This window comes from Fukomys damarensis, unplaced genomic scaffold (genome assembly GCF_012274545.1).
Source record: "Fukomys damarensis isolate Sample0158 unplaced genomic scaffold, DMR_v1.0_HiC HiC_scaffold_27, whole genome shotgun sequence".
NCBI classification, from domain to species: domain Eukaryota; kingdom Metazoa; phylum Chordata; class Mammalia; order Rodentia; family Bathyergidae; genus Fukomys; species Fukomys damarensis.
This window is the reverse complement of record NW_022900939.1, coordinates 33056711-33078501: the sequence shown is the minus strand read 5'-3', so window position 1 is coordinate 33078501 and position 21791 is coordinate 33056711. Positions and strand designations below refer to the sequence as shown.

Here is a 21791-nt window from a genome sequence, read left to right as displayed (position 1 = left end):
TGGATTAATGATCTAAATATTAAGACAGAAACACTAACCTAGTTGAAAGAGAGGTTCGGTAGAACACTTGAAGACATTGGTGTAGGAAAAGATTTTATGAACAAAAACTCAGTTGCTAGTGAGCTAGCACAAACAATCAACAAGTGGGATGTCTTCTTATTAAAAAGCTTCTGCACAGCAAGAGAAACCACAAACAGTGTGAAGAGACAACTCACAATGTGGTAAAAAATTTTCACCAGCTGGTCCTCAGACAAACAAAGAATTTTTAAAAATCAGACACCCCAAATTTAAAGACCCAGTCCAAAAATGGGCATCTGAAATGAACAGACGTTTCTCAGACAAAGAAGTAGAAATAAGAAATAAACCTGAAAAAAGGTTCAACATCACTGGTCGTTGGAGAAGTGCAAATGAAAACAACACTGAGACTCCACCTTTCCCTAGAAAGAATGGCTGCTACCATGAAATCAACCAATAGCAAATGCTGGCAGGGCTGTGGGGAAAGAGGAATCCTGCTCCACTGCTGGTGGAAGTGTGGATTGGTGCAACCACTGTGGAAATCGGTATGGAGATACCTCAAAGAACTAGGATTGGAAGTCCCATCTGACCCTGCTCTTCCCCTGCTGGGTATCTTCCCTAAAGAATTAAAAGAGTCATACCACAGTGATGTATGTGCACCCATGTTCACAGCAGCACAATTTGTAATAGCTAAAACTTGCAAACACCGCCAGCGTCCATCAATGGGATACTGGACAAAGAAAATGTGTTTTTAAAAAAATAAAATGGAATACTACTCAGCCATAAAAATGAGAAATTAGAGATATTTATATCTGAATGGATGCACAATGAGGCCATATTCTTTTTTTCTTTTCTTTTCTGTTTGTTGTTGTTGTTGTTTTGTTTGTTTTTTGGTACTGGGGATCAAATTCAGGCCTTTGCTCTTGCGAGGTAGGTTGATGGAACCACTGAGCCAAATCCCCGGCCCCCCATACTCTTTTTTTTCTCCTCATTGAGTTTATTGGTACAGTACAGTTACATTTATCACTCGGATCTTGCACCTTTACATGACAGGTCTTGGTTCTCATTTTTTCCCCATACCCCTGCCCTCCTTTCACCCCCTCCCATTTTTTCACTTTCTCATTTTTTTTCTTTTCCCTTATTTCCTTTTCCCTACCCTTCCCACTTCCCCTGAGGTCACACTCTTAAGTGATATAAATATGACACACGTGTAAATACCAAATAGCTTCTCTAGTGTGAGAAGCTGAAATTGTAAATGAGGACTGAAAGCTATAATAGATAATGTGAAATAGGAAGAACAGGGACAAAGAGGAAGAGGAAATGGGAAGGTAGGGAAAAGGAAAGAAGGGAATGGAATTAATATGAGAAAATAAAAAATAATGGAAACAAAGTCTTTGTAAACAGGGAGGGAGGGGTTAAAGGAAGGAAAGGGGAATGGGGAAAAAATAAGAACCAAGTTTGATTATGTAAAGGTATAAATTTCCAACAATGAATGTCATTATATTGCATACACTAAATGTACCAACAAAATTAATTTTTAAAAAGTTGTAATGATCGTGCATTCTATAGTTCATTGTTCTAGTAACTGATTTGGGGCTATTAAAATGACTGCATTTCTGAGATAATTGTTACTTGCCTTGGAGTATAATGAACCTGAAACCGGGGTTTACTTTGATTGTTTTAAAGTAAATAATACATCTTTTCATTGTTATAAACCAATTACACTTTTTCTCTGTCCTTTTGAGTCAATTTTGGTAGTTTGTGTCTTTCTAGGAATTTGACTATTTTGTCTTAGTTATCTAATTTTTAGATATATATATATATAGTTCATAGCATTCTCTAACAATCTATGTTATGTCTTTAATGGCAGTAGAAGTAATAATGTTTTTATTCTAGTAATTTAAATTCTCTCTTCCTTTTTTTGGTCATCTTTATTGTTTGGCAATTTTATTAACATTTTCAAGAAATTAATTTTAGTTTTGTTACTTTTTCTGCTGCTTTTATGTTGTCTATTTTACAATTTTCTATTTAATATGAATTTTCTTCCTTCTACTTGAATAAGCCTTAGTTTGCTCTTTTTTTTGTCCAGTGTCTCAAGTTGGATGGTTGAATTAGTGATTTCAGACTTAAAAATATAGATATTCATAGCTATGACCCTCTCCTCTACAAACTGCTTTGGCTGTATCACATATATTTTGGTATGTGTGGTTTTCGTTTCTTTTCATTTATCTCAAGCAGTTTCTAATTTTCCTATGATTTCTTCTTTGACCCGTTGGTATAAGAAATAAGAAGAGAGATGGTCCGTATTTCATTTTCACTTTAGCAGCTTTAAGAGACTTATAGGCTGGCCAAGAGATCAGCCATGGTCAATTAGGTCCAACATAGGACATGGAGGCCACAAAATGACTCATACCCAAAGAATCACTAAACTCAAATGAAGATAAGGTATTTGGATAAGAGATAATTGCTAAACAGGTTTTCATGAATTAATGTCCTATAAACCAAAAGGTCATAAAGAACTAAAAAGAAAATGAACAAGGGTGGGGTGGGGGGGGGAAGGAGTCAGAAACGGGGAATAATAGGCACCTTTTCCGGACAGACTGTGCCCCCCTGACCTCGGCTAATGAGGGATGGGGGAAGGGAGCCCCTGGTGAAGGAGGAACAAAGCTCACTGCTTTCCAAATCAGGTGGGCCTGGCGTTCATTGTGCAGGCGCTCTTCTTGCGAGACCATTTGGGATCGACTCTTGCTTCCTCTGAGCTCCCTGCCTCTGAGTTCGTTCTTTGGGGTTTGAACAGTGATTCTTTTTCCACGTTCATTCCACTGTGTACAGGAAAGATGTTTTGCATAATTTCAATTCTTTTAAATTTAGCAAGGCTCGCTTTCCGGGTGACACACGGTGTTCCCGGGGGACACTCAGTGAGCACTGGAGAAGAGCACAGTGCTACTGCAGAGCGCAGATAAGGGTCAGTACAGATTGTTAGATTTGGGGGTGCTTCTCCCCCAGGTGTTCTATGTCCTCAGTTATCTTCTGCCTAATTATTGTACTCTTTATTAAAAGTGGGATAGGAAAACTTTCAACTATTATTCTGGATTTGTCTCTTTCCTCTTGCGAGTCTGCCAGGTACACCTTCCTTCACAGTTTGGAGCTCTATAACCGAATATACCTTTCTGATGGAATGATCTCCTCATCATCTAAAATGTTCTATCTCCAGTAGCATCTCTTGCGGTAAAGTTTTTTCTCACATTAGTACATCTCTCCTGCTTTTCTTTGGATGCCACTTCCATAGAATTATCTTTTCCTGTTCTTTTATTTTCATCCTACTTATACCTTTCTATCTAAACTCACATCGTTAGCATATAGTGTTATTTTTTGTTGTTATCCATTCTGAAAATATCTGGATCGTTTAATTCATGCATATTTAGTGTTATTACTGACAAAGGATTCACATGTTGCATTTTGTGTTTGTGTTTGTTTATTTGTTTCTTTTTGAAACAAGGTCTTGCTGTGTAGGTCAGGCTGAACTCGCTGTGTAGCCCAGGCTGGCCTCAGACTCACAGTGATCCTCCTGCCCAGCCTCCTCAAGAGCTGGGATTACAACGGTGTGCCACCATTTTGATTTTGTGTTTTCAGTTTCATTTCTGTTTTCCTCCTGCTTTTCTACTTTACTTTTATCTTCTACATTAGTGAATATTTTGTGGTATAATACTTTCATTCCCATATTGATTTTTCTCAGTATATTTTTTGTGGGGAAAATATGTAACACAGTTTGTATTTTAATTATTTTAAAACAAAATTTCATGGCATTAGTTAAATTTACAACCACTGCCACTATTTGCAAAGAAAATTTCATCATTCAAAAAAATGTTCTATACTCGCTAAGCAATAGCTCCCCATTCCCTCTTCTCAGCCACTGGTAACCTCTATTCTATTTTCTGTCTACATTTGCCTGTTCTCAATAGTAAGTGTAAGTAGAGTCATATAACATTTGCCTTCTCATGTCTGCTTTATTTCACTCAACATAACGTGTTCTAGGTTGACCCATGCCGTATCATGTACAAGAACTTTAATCTTTTCAATGGCGGAACAGAAGCCATCGTATGTGTACAATACCTTCCAATTCATCTGCTGATAGATATTTGGTGTCTTTCACCTTTTGGCTACTGTGAATAATGCTGCAATGAACATTTGTGTATGAGAATCTGAGTTCCTTTTCTTGGCTCTTTTGGGCACATGTTGAGGAGTGGAATGGCTGGACCAGAAAATTTTGTGTTACTCTTCTTCAGAAACGGAAACATTTATATTCCCACCAGCAACACAGGAGACTTGCGGTTTCCTTACATCCTCACCAAAAACTATTGCTTTTCCGCACTACTGTAAGTTTAGTAGGTTTGACGTGGTGATTCATTATGTTTTGATTTGTATTCTCCAGCTGAAAATGTTGAGTATCTTATGATTACACCTACTTGTACATCTTCATTGGTAAGAGTCTATGCATACCCTTTCCTGTTTATTTTTTCTGCTCTTGGGCTCAAACCCTAGGCTTCAGTGCATGCAAAGCAAACTTTATACTACAAGCCACATCCCCACTTTTCCTTCATTTTTAAATTGAGTTTCTTTTTTCATGTTTGAGTTATGGAAGTTATTTGCATATCCTACATATTAAATCTTTATCACATATATGATTTACAAATGTTTTCTTTTATTCTCTAGTGATCGTGGTCATTGATATACAAAGTTCCTTCCTTCCTTTCTCTCTCTTTCTTTCCTTCTTTCTCCTTCCTCCCTCCCTTCCTTTCTTCTTGAATTGTTCTGGCTGAAACAGGCAGTGCTGTGATAAGCAGAAGTAGAAAGACTGAGCATATCTGTCATGTACCGGATCCCAAGCAAGAAGCACTCACTCGCCACACATTGAGTGTGATGCTGGCTGTATGTTTTTCATAGAAGGGCTTTATCATATAGAGGAAGTTCCTTTCTACTCCTAGTCTTTTGAATGTTTTATCATGAAAGGATGTTGGGGTGTACTAAGTATTACTTTTGCAACATTGAAATGATCACGTGCTTTTTTTTTTCATTCTATATATCTTGTGGAATATCAATTTATTTTCATTTAATGAGTAAATCTTTTTTCCCTTATTGAGTTTATTGGTACATTTTAGGTATACAGTACAGTTACATTCATCATTGGGATCTTGTACCTTTACATGACAGGTCTTGGTTCTCATTTTCTCCCCTTGTCCCTGCCCTCCCTTCACCCCCTCTTCCCCTCCCCCTTTACAAACACTTTATTTCCATCTTTTCATTTTCTCCTATTTTTTCTTTTCCCTTATTACCTTTCCCCTAACCTTCCCGCTTTCCCTACACCTTTAGCCCTTTTCTAATGCTGGCTAAATCTTGAAATCCTGGAATATTTCCTACTAGCTTTTGGTGTATGATCTTTTTACCGTACTTCATCACAATTTTGGTTTTATTTTCTTTAATGATTTCTGTAGGGCTTACAATATATGTGTCATAAAAATCTGCTTCATCTTTACATTATCTAAGTTCAAGTGAGATACGGAAACACTGTTTACATATAGTTCTATTTCTTCTATCTCTATCTCCTTTTGAGCTATTGTTAACATACTAAAGCTATCAACACATTGCTCTAATATTATTTTATACAATTGGGTGTCTTTTAAAGAAGCTGAACAAAAAAGCAACTCTATGCTTATATTAACTTTTTAATTTTCCATTTCTGGTTCTATTTGTTCCTGGAATTCACAGTACCATCCAGTGTCACTTCCTGACTCTATTATACCTTTTATCTACTGTCTCCTCTGTGCTGCCATTTTAAAATATATTTGTGTAGCGCTAATGATGAAAATGTATGTGTGCATATGTGTGTGAATATATAACAAATTTATGTATTTTCACTATAGTTTTATATAATTCCTCTTTAAATCAAACACAGAAAGGATAAGTATCAGTATGCTCTTTTTTGTACTTACCTGCAAACATTTATCACTGCTATGGGGTGTCTGGGTGTGTGTGTGTGTGTGTTGTATAGATTTGAATTATTGTCTGGTTATTGGCTTCAGCTGGAAGAACACACCTTCTTATTTCCTCTAATGTGGGCCTGCTACTAGTGAATTCTCTTTTATTCTATCTCTCTACCCCCTCTCCAAATTTGGAAATATCATTATTTCATTATTTTTGAAAGAATTTTGCTGGGTCGAACTTTCTTGGATGGCACCTGTTGATGACAGAATGATATATCTTTCTCAAATTTATTGTCAAGCAAAAAATAAAATCATTTCAAAGGTGATGTCTATATTGTTCTGAAAAGGTCAACAGTTTTTTAGCTTCTCTGAAAACATTTTATGAAAAGCTAGCATTTTAATTTTACATCAGAGTAATTCCAAAAATATGTTCAGTATATATGAAAGGCATGTACACACAACCTTATAAATAAAAGGACAATACTGGGAGGTGATAATTGCCTTAGAATATGACTCCATTCTATTTTCATAAAATATGAAGCATCACTACAAATCCAAATTATTCTTGGTAGATTGATAAATCTAACTACAATTTATCATTTAGCCACTAGAGGGCCATTTCTTATCCACCTACAACACAACATCTGATATAATTTTAGGATTATAAAGTAACATCCAAATTATACTTGGCCAATGAGGACTGGGACTTATTTAAAAGACTCACAGTTTTCTCTGGTGTGAACAATCTGCAATAATACAGAAGATCCTAATAAGATTACTAACATTGAGAAATGGGAAGAAAGGAGCTAAAGGTGTAGGGAAGGTGGGACGGGTAGGGGAAGGGTAAAAAGGGAAAAGAAAAAAATGTGAGATAATGAAAAGATGGAAATAAAGTGGTTGTAGATGGGGAGGGGAGGAGGGGGTGAAGGGAGGGCAGGGACAAGGGGGAAAAATGAGAACCAAGACTTGTCATGTAGAGGTACAAGATCCCAATAATGAATGTAACTGTACTGTATACCTAAAATGTACCAATAAACTCAATTAAAGCTGGGAAAAAATAAATAAATAAATAAATAAAAGACTCACAGTTATTTCTGTGCTTATGAAGAAGGTAACCCTCAAGGTAACCATCAGATTTGAGGAATATCTTGTATTACTAGAACTATATGATTTGCTATCATAGTTCTTAAACTTAGATATAAATCATTCAAGAGGCTGAAGAGATCTTTCAAAGGTGCTGTTTTGGAAATTTTAATGATGTCTAGATAAGTAATTCTCAAAATTCCTCTGAAAGTCACATACTTTTTGTAGTAATTTAACCTGTTATATTGATAAACATAATGTACATGACATCCCCAACACATTTTTAAAGCTTGTAAATTTCATTTTAATGACACTATTCTAAGAAGTCCTATAAAAGAGTTACCACTGTAAGTTTATTCAGGAAGCCAGTATAATGTACTCAGTACTCAAATCAGTCCCTTCTTTTCTTTCAAAATATAACTTGTACCAGAGCAAAAGCTGTGTGATACCTTACTATATGCCTCTAAGAACAAATGGACAAATATCTCACAGCAAAGTATTTGAGTGGTCCTATTAATAACATGTCACATTTAAGTAAATACACATTTTTTTCTTTTAGCTAATATATTTATTTTACCCGAAAAGGCAATTTAAAAAAGTATTCATTCATTCTAGCACCTCCAACCTTTGCCGTAAATAACAATGACATTTTAATTATTTTAAAGACGGAGTAGTCCAAGGACAGACTAACCAAGTTATGGTGAGAACATTAGCACTGAGTGGACAATGGGGAGGAAGACAGAGATCTCCCGAGTAAGAAATCCAGAGAGGACTGGAATTCTATTGAACAGCCCCAGGATTTCAAATATGTCATATCCTCTAACTTCAATACATGAAATTATGACAGAAATGATTCCATTTCAAATGACTGCATAATTCTAGCTTGACTTTGTAATATCAAATGCCAGAAGTGTTCACCTCATTTTCTAAGCTTGCCATGCTTTCTCTCTAATCCATCTCATGGTCACACCTACCTTGTGAGCAGAATGGTCCATCATATGCAGAAAAGGCACAGTCACAAGCGATCCCTCTGCGTTTGTCTCTACATCTCCCTCCATTGTGACAGAGGTGTCCATAGCTGCTACAGTGACCCGCACACCCAGGCTCTACTCCCGGAGTGACAGTGGCTCTTTCTTCCAGGTCCAGGAATATCCCGTTCAACTGCAGAGCTCTAATGCATCCCACAAAGCCTCTCTGCCTGCTGGCTGTCCCCCCTACAATGGAAACACTGAAAATAGAAGTGGGTTCCTTGGTATTTTATTCAGGATTTTATGTCCAGTCAAGCTCAGGCCTTATGGAGAGCAGCAAAAACAAATGCTTGTCAAAAGTATTGTGAATATATAAAATTTTGAAAATGCAAACTTCTTTCAGATATCACGAAATCTTGAATGGCACTAACAAAAACATCAAATAATTTTTAAACATACTGAGATTGGCAAATACTCGTTCTAAAATAGTTCTTTGATGTTACAAAATATAAATCATCAGCATTGTTTTACTTATGATTATGAACAATGATATACGTTAGAATGGTTATGTAAGAACTTTCTCACAATGTTGGAAAATATATACAGTGAAATCTTGTACTTGAATGAATTCTCCAAGCAGAAGAGGCTCAGAAACAAAGAAAGGGCAACTGGCAGGGGTGAACCCATCTCAGCTTCTCCAAGGTGTCCCCACATATCCACCTCTCTCTGAGGACACATTAACTGAATGCTACACGCCAGTGTGGTTGTTATGTCAAACTCTAAGAACATATTAGAGAGGATTAACCGCTTATGTCAGGTAAACACCATCATGAGGGCCATTGCTGTTATTATGGCAAGCATATAGGAGTAAACTATGAAAAATGCAGCTACTTGAGCTCCTCTTAGAAATTTTGATTCAGTGACCTAGAGCAGGGCCCCCAAGTCTGAATTTATAACCAGATTCGTGGATACTTCTAAAGACAAATAACCCCCTCACCCACCAGTTTGATAAACCTTACCTTAATATGAATGCTTCTTCGGGGGGGGGGGAATTTTAATGCTAATTTTATCTGCAGGCTTTCCATTAAATAAGAATATAAGTGAGAAAAGAATGTTCCTCAAATCAACTCATGCTAAAGTCTGGATCAGGAATGTTGCCCAAAGGCCCAGGTATTAAAGTCTTGCTCCCCAGCTGGGCACTACTGGGAGATGATGGAAACTTCAAGGAATGAGGCTCACTGGGGGATCAGGGACTCAACCTTCCTCTTTTACTTCTTGAGCATGTTTACAGCCTTTGGCTCCCACCATGGGGTGCTGCTCTTTTCTCCTGAAGAGGCCTGAAAGCAACAGGCCTGCCTAGCAGTAGACTGAAATCTCCAAAACTCTGAGCCAAAAGAAACCTTTTCTCCTATAAGTTAATTTACGAAGGTATTTTTACAGCAGTGGAGAATTGACTAACACAATCATCTGTGTGTTCGTCCTGTTACATGATTTTGTGGTTTCAGGTTCTCTAAGGAAGCTTCATCTTACTGTAACATGAGAGCTAACCATGCTTGGAGGTATGTTTTATGGAGTCATGTTACATACGGCAGCCTGTGCATAAGTGTGTGTGCGCGTGCGCACACACACACACACACACACACACACACAAACACACACACACACACACCTATTTAGTACCTGGAAGTTGTACATATGCCCTTCTATAAAGTAGGCTGTGTAATATTTGTGATTTAGTCCAGTGTTTAATTGTATTGTACATCTATCTGCTTTAAAATGTATAAACAAGTGAAAGCCAGTAGCTTAATCGGTTTTGTTCCTAAGTTAGAATGGAATGGCTTGAAAAGTAAACAAGCGAAAGATATCTTTCCCTTTGGAAAAAACAAGCAACAATGACAGAACAATACAGAAGCAAAATAAAGGAAGGACTTCTAATACCCAGGGCTGTACACTTTAAAAAATGGACCATAAGAGTAAAGGTGAAAGACCTAACTGTCACCAAGAAGCTCGTGATGAGAGCAGGAGAAAGGAGGACCTGACTGAGGTGACCGGGAATGGGATCCTGAAAGTGTCCTCGGGGACAGACAGACTCTGCCGATGCCTCCAGCCAGGTCTACTGTGGTCTAGTTTGAGCAGACCCCAGATAACTTCTGTCTCGATTAGAAGACAAATTCTCTAACTCCACTAAGAAGTGAAACTAGAAATGGAGAAAAGTTTCTAAAGACTACACTGACAGTGTCCGTGGCACACAGTAGTGACAAATACCCATTATCTCTTACATGACCCGTTCGCGCCTGGCAGAGGACATCTCGGTCTAGTGGTGGATACTCCACCTCTCTGAAGCTCAGTTACCTCATCTGTAAATGGGACGATAACATCTACTAAATAAGACCTTCTGGAACCAAACTGAGAAGCTTCTGCCACCTACTAGGTTATAAGTAAGTAGTGCCAGTGGGAGTCGCTGTTTGCAAGTGTTACTGAAAGTAGTTAGGGTTTCCAGTTTCCCAGGCTCCATCTTTGCAGTCACACTAAGGCCGGGCCACCGCAAACCTCCGGCACTCACCAATGAACAGCTGGCTGTTTAGCTGCAGGCGGACGCGCCCATTAGCAGGGGCCGGGCGCCTCTGCGGAGGAAGCTGATCCACCCGGAGAGAAGCGCCTTTCAAGTTCCTCTCCGCCCTCACGTGGTGCCACCGACCGTCACTGAAGGGAGTGGGTGACTGCACAGACACTTCACGAGGTCCGTTCCCCACATCAAAGGAAAAGGTCACTTCCGAGGGAGCTGGGAGTATTACAGATAAACATTGCTAAGCAGAGGACAAAGTTTAGTCTCGAGTAGACACAGTAAAACACCGAGGCGTGCTCATTGCGAAGGAGACAGTGACACTGGTGGAGAAAAGAGTAACTCAGGCAGGCAGGGGAAGTAAAAATAACTTTGTTTTTTGGAGGGGGAAAAAAACCTGATTTTCACATATTTATCTCCGTACTTTATTACTCAATCCTGCTACCTCAATCTTCCTCAGCCCTAAATAGTAAATCTATGTATCCAAAAAAGAATAGGGCCAACAGAATTATATATTTTTTTTACTTAAAAATGGTTCAAAGCCCCATCTAATTCTGAACACACTAAATTAAATTTTGATAGTGATAAATTATGTACCCATAACTAGAACAGAACAAATATATTTGTTTTATATGTAGCTACTTTACTTATAATGGTTCAAAGCCTCACCTAATTCTCAAAGTACTAAATATTTACAGTAATAAAATAAGCTTTGGGTACATGAACAAAAGCTGACTGGTCAAAAATTTCATAATTAGTAAACAATCGATGAGTCTGGCTTACAGTCCTGACTGTACTCAGTTATAGATAAGAGAAGAAATAGCATTTTTATGGATTACTGTGGGCTGTATGCCCCATAGTGTGACTTTATTAAAAATAAATGACTAAAGTCATGGAATTTTAGTGCTGAATAAGAAAAATGTAATTATAAGAATGTTTATGTTTTATAGTTTTGTTCAGTTAAAGTTTTCATTGCTAAGTAGTGAGCAGCCTGTGACTTGTCCCAAGCGAGAACCTTACCATGCAGCTCTATCCTGATAAAGTCTGTGATCCCCAGGTTCTCCATAAACACACCAGAGGAGACTGTGGTTTTGAAAAAGAAACTCACATCTGCAGTGAGCTCTCCATGGAAAGTAGGGAAATGCAGGTATGAAGTCTCAGTGTGGAAGGAAGCTGAATTCCAAAATGACTCTGTTTTTTAAAAAAGGGAAAGAAGAAAATCATGAATCATTTTTACAGTAACACACTCATAACTATATAAGTCTTCACTTGGTGTTCTGAACATGCATGCCACGCAGTCGTGACTTCAACACCAAACGATTATTATTTTGAGGATTAGATGTCTGTGGTAAGCAACTCATAATAGCTAAAGCTTGAAAGCAGCCTGTGTAGCCATCAACAGATGACTGGATAAAGAATGTGGTATCTGTATATAATGGAATACTACTCTGCTATAATAAATGACAGATATGAGACATTTGCAGGAAAATGGATACACTTGGAAAATATAATGTTGACTGAAATAAGCCAGACAAGCTTAAATACTATAGGGAATCTCTAGTCTGAATGAGGCAAGGTACAAAGAGAGTAATAAGGAAAACAGAAGGGGATAAAGAGATGGATCTCTTGCAATAGGGAAGAGGTCCAAGGGAAAAAGCACCAGAGGTAAAGGAGGAGAGGAAGGGAAAATAAGGAAAATAAAGCTACGCCATGTACAGGAACCTAATAACCTCCTGAATGCAAACGTATGTCATAACATGAGCTAAGATTAAAAATACCTACAAAATGAAAAATGGGATAGGGGAACTAGAGCAGGAGGGAGGGGAGAATAGGGAAGGAGATTTAAAAAGAAGCAAGCTGTGGCATGTGCGTGTAACCACGCCACAGGATGACTGTAAACTGTATGAACCGCCAACGTGTACTAATAAAATGAAAGAAGAAAAAGAAAAAGAAGTCTGTTCCAGAACAGACGGGAAACAAGGCCAGTGTGTGTCCAGCCTTCACTGGGGGAGAGGGATGACTAATTGTGGCTTGATCTGGGGTGATGGCAATGGAGGTGGTGAGACGGGCTGCATCAGAGTCCTTCTCAAAGCAGAGCCAACAGAACGTAGTGATGAAGGGATGTGTGAACGCCAGAGGAAGGATGGAGTCTGAGTTGACACCAAAGGTTTGGGTCCAACACCGGTGGGAATCATTTGAAGATGTAAATTAGACAGTTTTGGATATATTAAATTTGAAATACCTATTAGGTATCTGAGTGGAGATTTGGACACAGCAGGTGGATATGTGACTCTGAGAGTCAGATCATAGACTCTTGACTTTTTCCTGCTTAATTACTATGAGACAAACACAAGAACACTGTTCTAAAATGCCCTTCACAGCACATCAGAACCCCCCCCTTTTTTTACCTTTGCTCTAGAACCTAATGTAGGAACTCATGTTACATTTATATTTCAGGTCTATCTAGTGTCCTTCATTCTAGAACTTTCATATCTCTCAAGACTATGACTTTTTCTTTTATCTTTATTTTGCTTTTTCTGGTAATATTTTCAGTTGATTTATACAATGTTCCTCAGCTTTTCTTTGACTGACATTTGTCATTACTTTTACGTTATAATTTTTTTTCAAAAATACCACAGAAGTGGGGCTGTTTCTCCCTTAGTGCATTACATCAGGATCAGTTGATTAGTCTTGTCTGTTTACCTGTCATGGGTTTTTTTCCTACTATGTACTACTAGGGATTGAACCTAGGGTCTTCACACTGAACTATATCCCCTGCACTTTTCCTTTTTTATTTTTCATTTAAATTTTGAGACAGTGTTTTGGTAAATTCTTATTGCCCAGGTTAAGCATAAACTTGCAATCCTCCTGCCTCAGCCTCCCACATGTTGGGATCCTAGGCATGTGCCACCACACCATACTCTGCCATGTTAGCTTTGCCTTGTAAAGAGGTATCTGTCATTTCTCCCATAGAAAGTTATTTTTTCTTTTTTCTTTATTAATATTTTGATGCCCAAAGGCCTTAACATAACCCAATCCACTTGCTTTACTGATGCTATATTATTTTATATTATTATTATGTATTATATTATTAGTATTTACTGATGTTATTATTTTGATGATTGCCAGTGGTTTTTAAGATCCCTTATTCCTCTACCTTAACTGATTGGATTCCTCTGTTAGGAAGAGATTTTCCCTTGACTTTCAATTCTTTTGTGTATCTATTTTTAAATTTATATTAATATCACTCTTGGATTCTTTTTATATTCAGTTGTTTATAATCTGTCCCAGTGTGGTCACTGGGGACCTTCTCAAATTCTTTCGACAAGACCCTGCTTTTTTTTTTTTCTTGTACTGGGGATAGAACTCAGGACCTTGCACTTGTGAGGCAGATAAGGTGCCACTGAGCTAATCCCTGGCCCAAGACGCTGCTCTTTTTCAGCCTTCTTTTTTTGTTTTGTTTTTCACTTTTCTCTCACAGTAAGATGATCCAGGCTCATCTTATATTTTCTCTGTCTCACCTCAGAGCTCAGCCATTTTTTTCAAGGAGGCAGTTTGTATTAGTGTTAGGAATATGATTGAAATGGCATTAAGAAGCCAAGATCTGCATGCTTGTACCTCTTCGCTGCTAAGGTGTCATTGCTTCTAGGTCTTCTCAGTGGTCAGAGAAAGGAAGTGCGTGTATACTGTATCATATACATATTCCTCCATATTTACTTATATCATCTAACATAACATATATTAAAATTCATGTGCTTATGCCAAAATCTCCATTTCCAATCTAACACCACAGGATTCAGCTTGGTCTTCCTTCTTCCCACATGTACAATTCTGTTCTCAGTGATAAATCTGGCTCTTATCATCTTCGGTGTAGTCACCCATCCGCTTACTCCCCCAGAGTGTAACCAATCTTCTAACCCAGTGGCCATTTCCTGCATTCCATACCTGCAGGCCCCAAGTACTGCAGGGGCCCAGCACTGTATCCCCACCAGTCCCATCTCAGGAGAATAGAAAGGAACAAGTCAATACTGTTTTATAGAAAGTAGAGATGCAAAGAAGGAAAGGGAAGAGAATGGAGGAAGGTGCTGTGGAGGAATTTCTGCAGGAAGGAGTATTCTGAATATCATACTTGCTCTTTGCTTCACTCTCAGAAGTTGTGTTGAGGAACTGAAGATGAAGGAAGCATCTTGAAGAATCTCACAAATGCACCCACATCTGGAGAGGAGTGGAGTGTTGATGTGAGTCAGAGAGGAAATAATCTAGAAAAACATTGAGGCGTGCAGAGCTCCTGCATACCAGGGCTTGAGGTCAAAATCTCAACAGGCGAGTAAAGAAGCTCTAAACTTGGAAGAGTTAATGCTGGGTTGTGAGAAGAACCTCAAGCCTCTGGATGTCCTGGGCTAAGTATAGTATACACCATGTGTGTAGTAGTCTCATACATAGCATAGGACACTGAAATAATTTTCAAAACTGATATAGTACAGATATCAGTTGATACATCAGACAGTGCAATAGACCCCTCCAGCACCAACTTGAACTCTTAAATTAAGGGGAAAATTGATAGGACAGAACCTGTAAGAGCAGCTGGAAAGGGACAAAAATGTGTCAAATTAATTAAATATCTGAACATATCTGCCCACTGTAGGTATTCATAAGATTAAAAATGCAATATGCAAGCATACAGTGAAACAAGGAAGGGTCAGAAGAAGGGAGGGACACAAAAAGAGGGAAAAGGGAGGCAGGTGCAGGAGGCAGAGTAAATGACAGGAAGAAGAAAAATTAAAATGGACCATAGTGTGCAAATGTCAAAAAGCTGGCTTGAAAGATCACAACTCAAAAGAAGGGAAGTTCCTGTGAATTTCACAGTATAAAAATAACAAAGAGGGCCAGGGATTTAGCTCAGTGGTACAGTGCCTGCCTGGCAAGTGCAAAGTCCTGAGTTTGATCCCTGGTACCGAAACAAAGAAACAAACAAACAAACAAAAATAACTTAGTAAAACTAGAACTGAAAGATGACTAAAATGGATTTTTGAGGAAAAACAGAAAAGATAGTCACAGAAGTAATAAATCAGAAATATCTAGAAATGGAATTAACACAGCTGATGTCAGAATACTGACACCGACGAATAACAGATCATCACACTGAACGCAGAAGAAAAGGACAAAGATGAAAGCAATTGGAGAAAACAAAACATATGGAGAGCAAAGGAAGACAAGATAACATGAAGTCCTGGATGCAGAAAAGTCAGCAAATGAAACACAAATTGCACCCAATGCATACAAAAGAAGAACAAAATACTTGGATTTTTTTAAAAAAACACTTTGTTTTAAGAGAATTCAACATCCAACGATCAAAACTGAGGCATTTTCTGAATGATAAATTTTTTGAAATTTAAGGATAATAAGTCTGTCAAGCACCATGAAGAGCGTGGGATTCATCCACTGTTCCTGGTCACTGGTGCATGGATGCCGGTGTGACATGTGTGACATGCAGGAGGGAGTCAAAGGACTGTCAGCCTCACAACACAGCAAGTGGCATGGAAATCCAGACATGGACATTGGTTCCCTCGCCACTAAACCTCACTGAGCGATGTGCATAATGTGCGGTGACAACCAGGTGGACGCTACACACAAAGTCGATCTGCGTCTCAGATAAGGAGAGCAGTAAGCAGCCAGCAGACCAGCAGCCTGTCGACTGACACTGCATAGTCACTGGCTGTAAAGCCATATTCTCCCTGGTACACTGAGTTGCCTACAAGATTAATTACAGAAACTGCTTGGTGCATTGTGCAGGTGGCCACACTCTGTGAGATCAGGCAGGGATGCTCAGGGTCCACAATGGGGTAATTCTTTCAACATCATCCTCGACACAATGAGGCGAACAAGTAAATTAAAAATAAATTTAGTTTCAGACTTCTCCACTTCAACATATGATACCAGTACATAAGAAATATTATTAAAACTTTGTCTGAGAAGTATCTGTTCATTTCAGATGCCCATTTTTGAATCGGATCTTTATATTTGGGGGCCCTGATTTTTTTGAGTTCTTTATATATTCTAGATAATAGTCCTTTGTCTGAGGAGCAGCTGGTAAAATTTTTTTCCCACGTTGTAGGTTGTCTCTTAGCTCTGTGGGTGGTTTCTTTTGCAGTGCAGAAGATTTTTAATAAGATGAGATCCCAGTTGTTGATTCTTTGGGCTAGTTCCTGTGCTACTGAGGATTTGTTCATAAAGTCTTTTCCTATGCCAATGTCTTCAAGAGTTCTGCCTAAACTTATCTTCCAGCAGATTTAGTGTCTCTTTTTTAATATTTAGATCTGTAATCCACTTGGATTTTAGTGTAGTGCAAGGAAGAAAAGGGCTAAAAGTGTAGGGGAAGTATCTTCAGACTTGAAAGAATTCTGGATACATAGGGCCAACGAGCCCGGGGTGAGTGAAAGAAAACCTGAGCTTAGAATCCAACTGTGATTAAAAATCCTGCAGTAAAAAGATTAATTTAATGCTCAGTACCCTAGAATGGTGACATAGTATGTCCAAAGACCTAGAGAAAGGAAGTATAACTCAATAATTTCATCCCACTCAAATTGTCCTAAAAATAAGGGCAAGAAATAAATATTTCCAAGCACTCACAACTTGGGAAATACTTCACTTAAGGACTGTGCTGGCCGAGAAGCAATAAATAGGCAGTAAATGAGCCAGTAAGTTAAAATTAAGCAAATTCATTCTTTAAAAATTAATACAGATTGATTATTTCTATTCAAAAATGCAAAATCTGAAACATGAGCACTGGTGTGACACCACAAGTGAAAAATTCTATGTCTGACCCCATGTGACAGATCACAGTCAAAATATTGGCACACTAAAAATTTCATAAAAAATTACCTGTAGTCCGTATGTATAAAGTGTGTAGGAATCATGAATGAGTTTCATGCTTAGACTTGGACCCTATCTCCAAGATATTTCATCATGTACATGCAAATATTCTAAATCTGAAATTTTCCAAAACCTGAAACTCTTCCAATCCTAAACATTTTGCCTAACAGTTGCTCAAACTGTATTTCACTAGCAAAATACTGATCTTTAGCACAGATAATGCTTTTACTTCCATGCTTGTTATGGTTTGAAGCTAAAATGTCCACCAGAGGCCCATATGTTAAAGGCTTTGGTGCTCCTGGAAAATAGCAGAATCCTCAGGCAGTGGTAGGGCCTAGTGGAGGAAAGGGAGGTCACTGGGGATATGTTCTTGGAGAAGGTGTAGGATCCCTCTCCCTCTCCTCTCTCTGCTTGCTTCCTAGATGTCATCAAGTGAGCAGCTTTGCTCCACCATGTTCTCACCAGGATCTTCTGCCTCACCACAGGCCTAGAACAATGGAGCCAACTGACCTTGGACTGAAACCTCTGAAACCATAAGCCAGAACTGAACACTTCTTCCTTTGAAGTTCTTTACTTCCAATATGTGGTCACAGTGACATAAAGATGACTAACACGATGTTGTTCTAATAAAGCATGCTATTATAAAAAGAAAGCTTTATCTTGGTGCTACTTACTGTCCCCCTGGCAGAGCAGAGGCCTCAGTTCATGAGCAGCTGCGGAGTGAGGTCGCCTTGTGTCTATCACCACAGTCTGAGGGACTGGTAGGTTCTCCTTATGGGAAAGGACTATCGTATCACTGGTCCTGAAAAACAACAACCAAACCCTTAAAATTGTTCTCATTAACATTCAGATACAATAACTATGATCTCTTTTTGCAATTTGAGACTAATATTGAAGGACTAAGTGAACACTTACAAATATTTTTCAGGATTTTAAGGGCACAGAAATTATTAAAAATCAAAACCAAGAATCAGCAAGCTTCTTCTGTAAAGGGCCATATAGTCAATGGGATTCTCAAGCCAAGCAGCCCCTGTAACTACACAGCTCAGCCATGGCAGTGTGACAGCAGCCACAAGTGTCAGCTGTGGGTGTGCCTGTGCTGCAACAGAAATTTATGGACACTGAAATTTGGATTTTATGCAAGTTTTATGCATCATGAAATTATTCATTTTATTTTTTAACTGCTTAGAAATATGAAAAGAATTCTTAGCTCATGGGCTATACAAAAGCAGGTCAGTGGGTGGATCTGACGCAGGAGCATCAGTTTAGCAACTCCTGAATCATTTGTCAACTCCCAGTCTCACTGAACACAGAGAACAGAGGGGCAAAAATCAAGAAGGGCAAAAATCATTTTACAAGCAGAGGACAATATTTTCAAGATAATGACACACTAGATAGTATAGATAGGTTAGATAATGACAAAATTAGTTTCAGGATATTATTTAAAGGATTATTAATTGCAAATATAAATAATACTATATTTAGATAATCTTTCACACAATTGTATCATTACTTTTTCAGTCTTTTTTGATTATTGGGCATTTTTTTCCTTGCTAATTTGTAAATTACAAAACCCACAAATTCAAAAACAAAATAAACTGAACACATATTACCCAGATTAGTGTGTGTGAAAGTGTCCTGGGAAATGTTGGGTCCAATCATTTAGTGGACAGATATTCTATTCATTAGGCCCGGGCCAGGCATGACACTGAAGAAAAAGTACAATCTCTGGTTCTAAAAAGCATGTGGCCTATTGGACACTATGGATTTTAACTGTTTTCATCTTCATTATAATACTAGTCATTATCATTGCATGTGTAAATGCCTGGGAAAAGAAATGTGCATCTCTGGGTCCAATACAAAGAGGTCTGGAGAAGCTGGGATGCCCTGAGATCCTGGTCTCAGCTGGGCCACTAATATGTTCTCTGCCCAAAACATAGACATTTGTCTATTCTTTTGTGATTTTAAATATTTCATTATATATGTGACTCAGCTGCAAATATATTCTAATTTGTAGAAAATCATTCAGTCTGCTTCCTCATTCTGACACAGAATCCTTAACAAATTCAATAATACTGTTTTATTTGTGTAAATTGCTCAGTTCCCACACACTTCTTTGCATCACTGTGGCAAAAGATGAGAATGACTAATAATGGCTAATAATTAGTGCAGTCTTTTGTATTTGCAAAAATAATGTTTTCTAAATTTTTATGAGGCTTTAGGAATCAAAATTTGAAAAGCTAGAATTAAAGTAAAATGGCTATATTATTTAATATTTCCATCCTGTAAAAAGGGAAGCAACCTGTAAGGCATATGAAGAGATATAAATTAATGTGTGTTAAATCCTCTGGAATATGTAAAAATAATTAATGGTAAAAATATTATTTCTAAAATTCAGACTAAAGTCCTTTTGTCTAGTTAAGACTCTGTTACTTATGTTTGTGTAAAGAAGGGAGCATGGATTATCAAAAGTCAACATCATTCATTTAGCCCTACAGTGGAGTGAGGGTGGATAAGCTGGAAATATGTCTTCTGAGAAATGTGGTAGGTCAGTGTGAGAAACTCAACTGGAAGACATCAAAAGCACAATTTTAGGGAGATAGTCTAGTAGGGAAAAGCAATTCTATTAGTTATTTATGAAGGCCATTTGAATTCTAAAGATCCATTTTACATAAAACCTGCAATTTACATTATTGATGTTGTATTTAAAATGTTGAACTTGTGTAAGGGACACTGTAGTACAACACTGCAGTACATCTCAGTTGCATTAGAGCAAGTGCTAAGCCTCTCTCTCCTAGGAAGGCGGAGTATAAGAATGGCTAACAGCCGGGGATTTAGCTCAGCAGTTCGGTGGCCTGCCTTGCAAGCGCAAGGACCTGAGTTCAATCTCCGGTATCAAAAAAAAAAGAACAGCTAACATTTTTCACTGATTTCTCGTTGGTACAAGCAGATCCCAACTATGCAGTTTTATACAGAACACTGGACAGTGAAGATTTGCCATGGTTACCTTAGGGTTACCAATAGGGACCTTTCCTTTTTGTCCACCGCCCCCATTATTTTTTGAAAAATTTTAAGCAACCCTAATTCAAAACTCCAAAGTGGAAAGTGTTACGTGATCTGACACTTTTAAAATGCTGAGACTATGCCACAAGGGGAAATGCTGCCATTCATCTATTTTGAGGGTTAAAGCCAAATTCAGCTGCACCAAAACTATTGCACATAATTGCATCAGGCAATGTAGACTTGGGTCCCATCTCCAAGATATCTCCTTAGGTATGTACACATATTCTGAATTTCAAGATTCCCACATTTAAAAACCTTCTGGTCCTAAGCACATTGGACAAGTAATATTCAACCCAGATGATCTAAACTTGTAAATAGCTCTTCCCTCAGTACAATAACCTCTTGCACTAGTCTTTAAATTTCTTTAAAAGAACTTCCAAATAACTTTGCTTAAAAATTTCTATTGCCATGAAATTATGCTTCCCTACACACTATAAAAATTTCTAAAATCTACTTCTAATTATTTACCAAGGGACTTGGTTTGGGGCACAGTAGAGCTATACATTTGGGGGGACTCTTAAGAAAGCAAAACAGGGTGGGAGTGCAGACTGGTGCAACCACTATGGAAATCAATATGGAGATACCTCAAAGAGCTGGGACTGGAGGTTCCATTTGACCCTCCCATACCTCGGCTGGGTATTTTTCCAAAAGAATTAAAAGAATCATATCACAGTGATATATGCACAGCCATGTTTATAGCGGCATAGTTTGTAATAGCTAAAACTTGGAAACAGCCCATTTGCCCATCAGTTGGAAACTGGCTAAAGATGAGGTTTTTCTATAAAATGGAATATTACTCAGCCATAAAGAATGAGAAATTAGATTCATTTATAGGAAAATGGATACATATTGAGAATATACTCCTAAGTGAAATAAATAAGTCACACATGTAAATACCAAATAGTTTCTCTGCTGTGAATAAACTGTAATAGCACATAAGATCCTAATGAGATAACTGACATTGTGAAATGGGAAGAAAAGGGCTAAAGGTGTAGGGAAGGTGGGATGGGTAGTGAAAGGGTAATAAGGGAAAAGAAAAAAATGTGAGAAAATGAAAAGATGAAAATAAAGTATTTGCAAATGGGGAGGGGAGGAGGGGGTGAAGGGAGGGTAGGGACAAGGGGAAAAAATGAGAACCACGACCTGTCATGTAGAGGTACAAGATCCCAATAATGAATGTAACTGTACTGTATACCTAAAATGTACCAAGAAACTCAATTTGAAAAAAAAAAGAAAGCAAGACAG

General features: G+C 38.1%; 1 protein-coding gene across 3 annotated transcripts in view; it reads right to left on the bottom strand.

Moving 5' to 3' along the window:
- The window catches only part of LOC104853110 (contactin-associated protein-like 3), a 239552-nt gene that overhangs the window by 12141 nt on the left and 205620 nt on the right, over window positions 1–21791 (bottom strand). For all 3 annotated transcript variants that reach the window (XM_019205537.2, XM_010610958.2, XM_010610959.2), the window contains exons 14-17: window positions 18158–18285; window positions 11631–11801; window positions 10611–10829; window positions 8054–8293 (exon numbers count right to left, since the gene is read on the bottom strand). In XM_019205537.2, the coding sequence (XP_019061082.1) occupies window positions 8054–8293; window positions 10611–10829; window positions 11631–11801; window positions 18158–18285 (758 nt within the window). The remainder of the gene's footprint in view (window positions 1–8053; window positions 8294–10610; window positions 10830–11630; window positions 11802–18157; window positions 18286–21791) is intronic.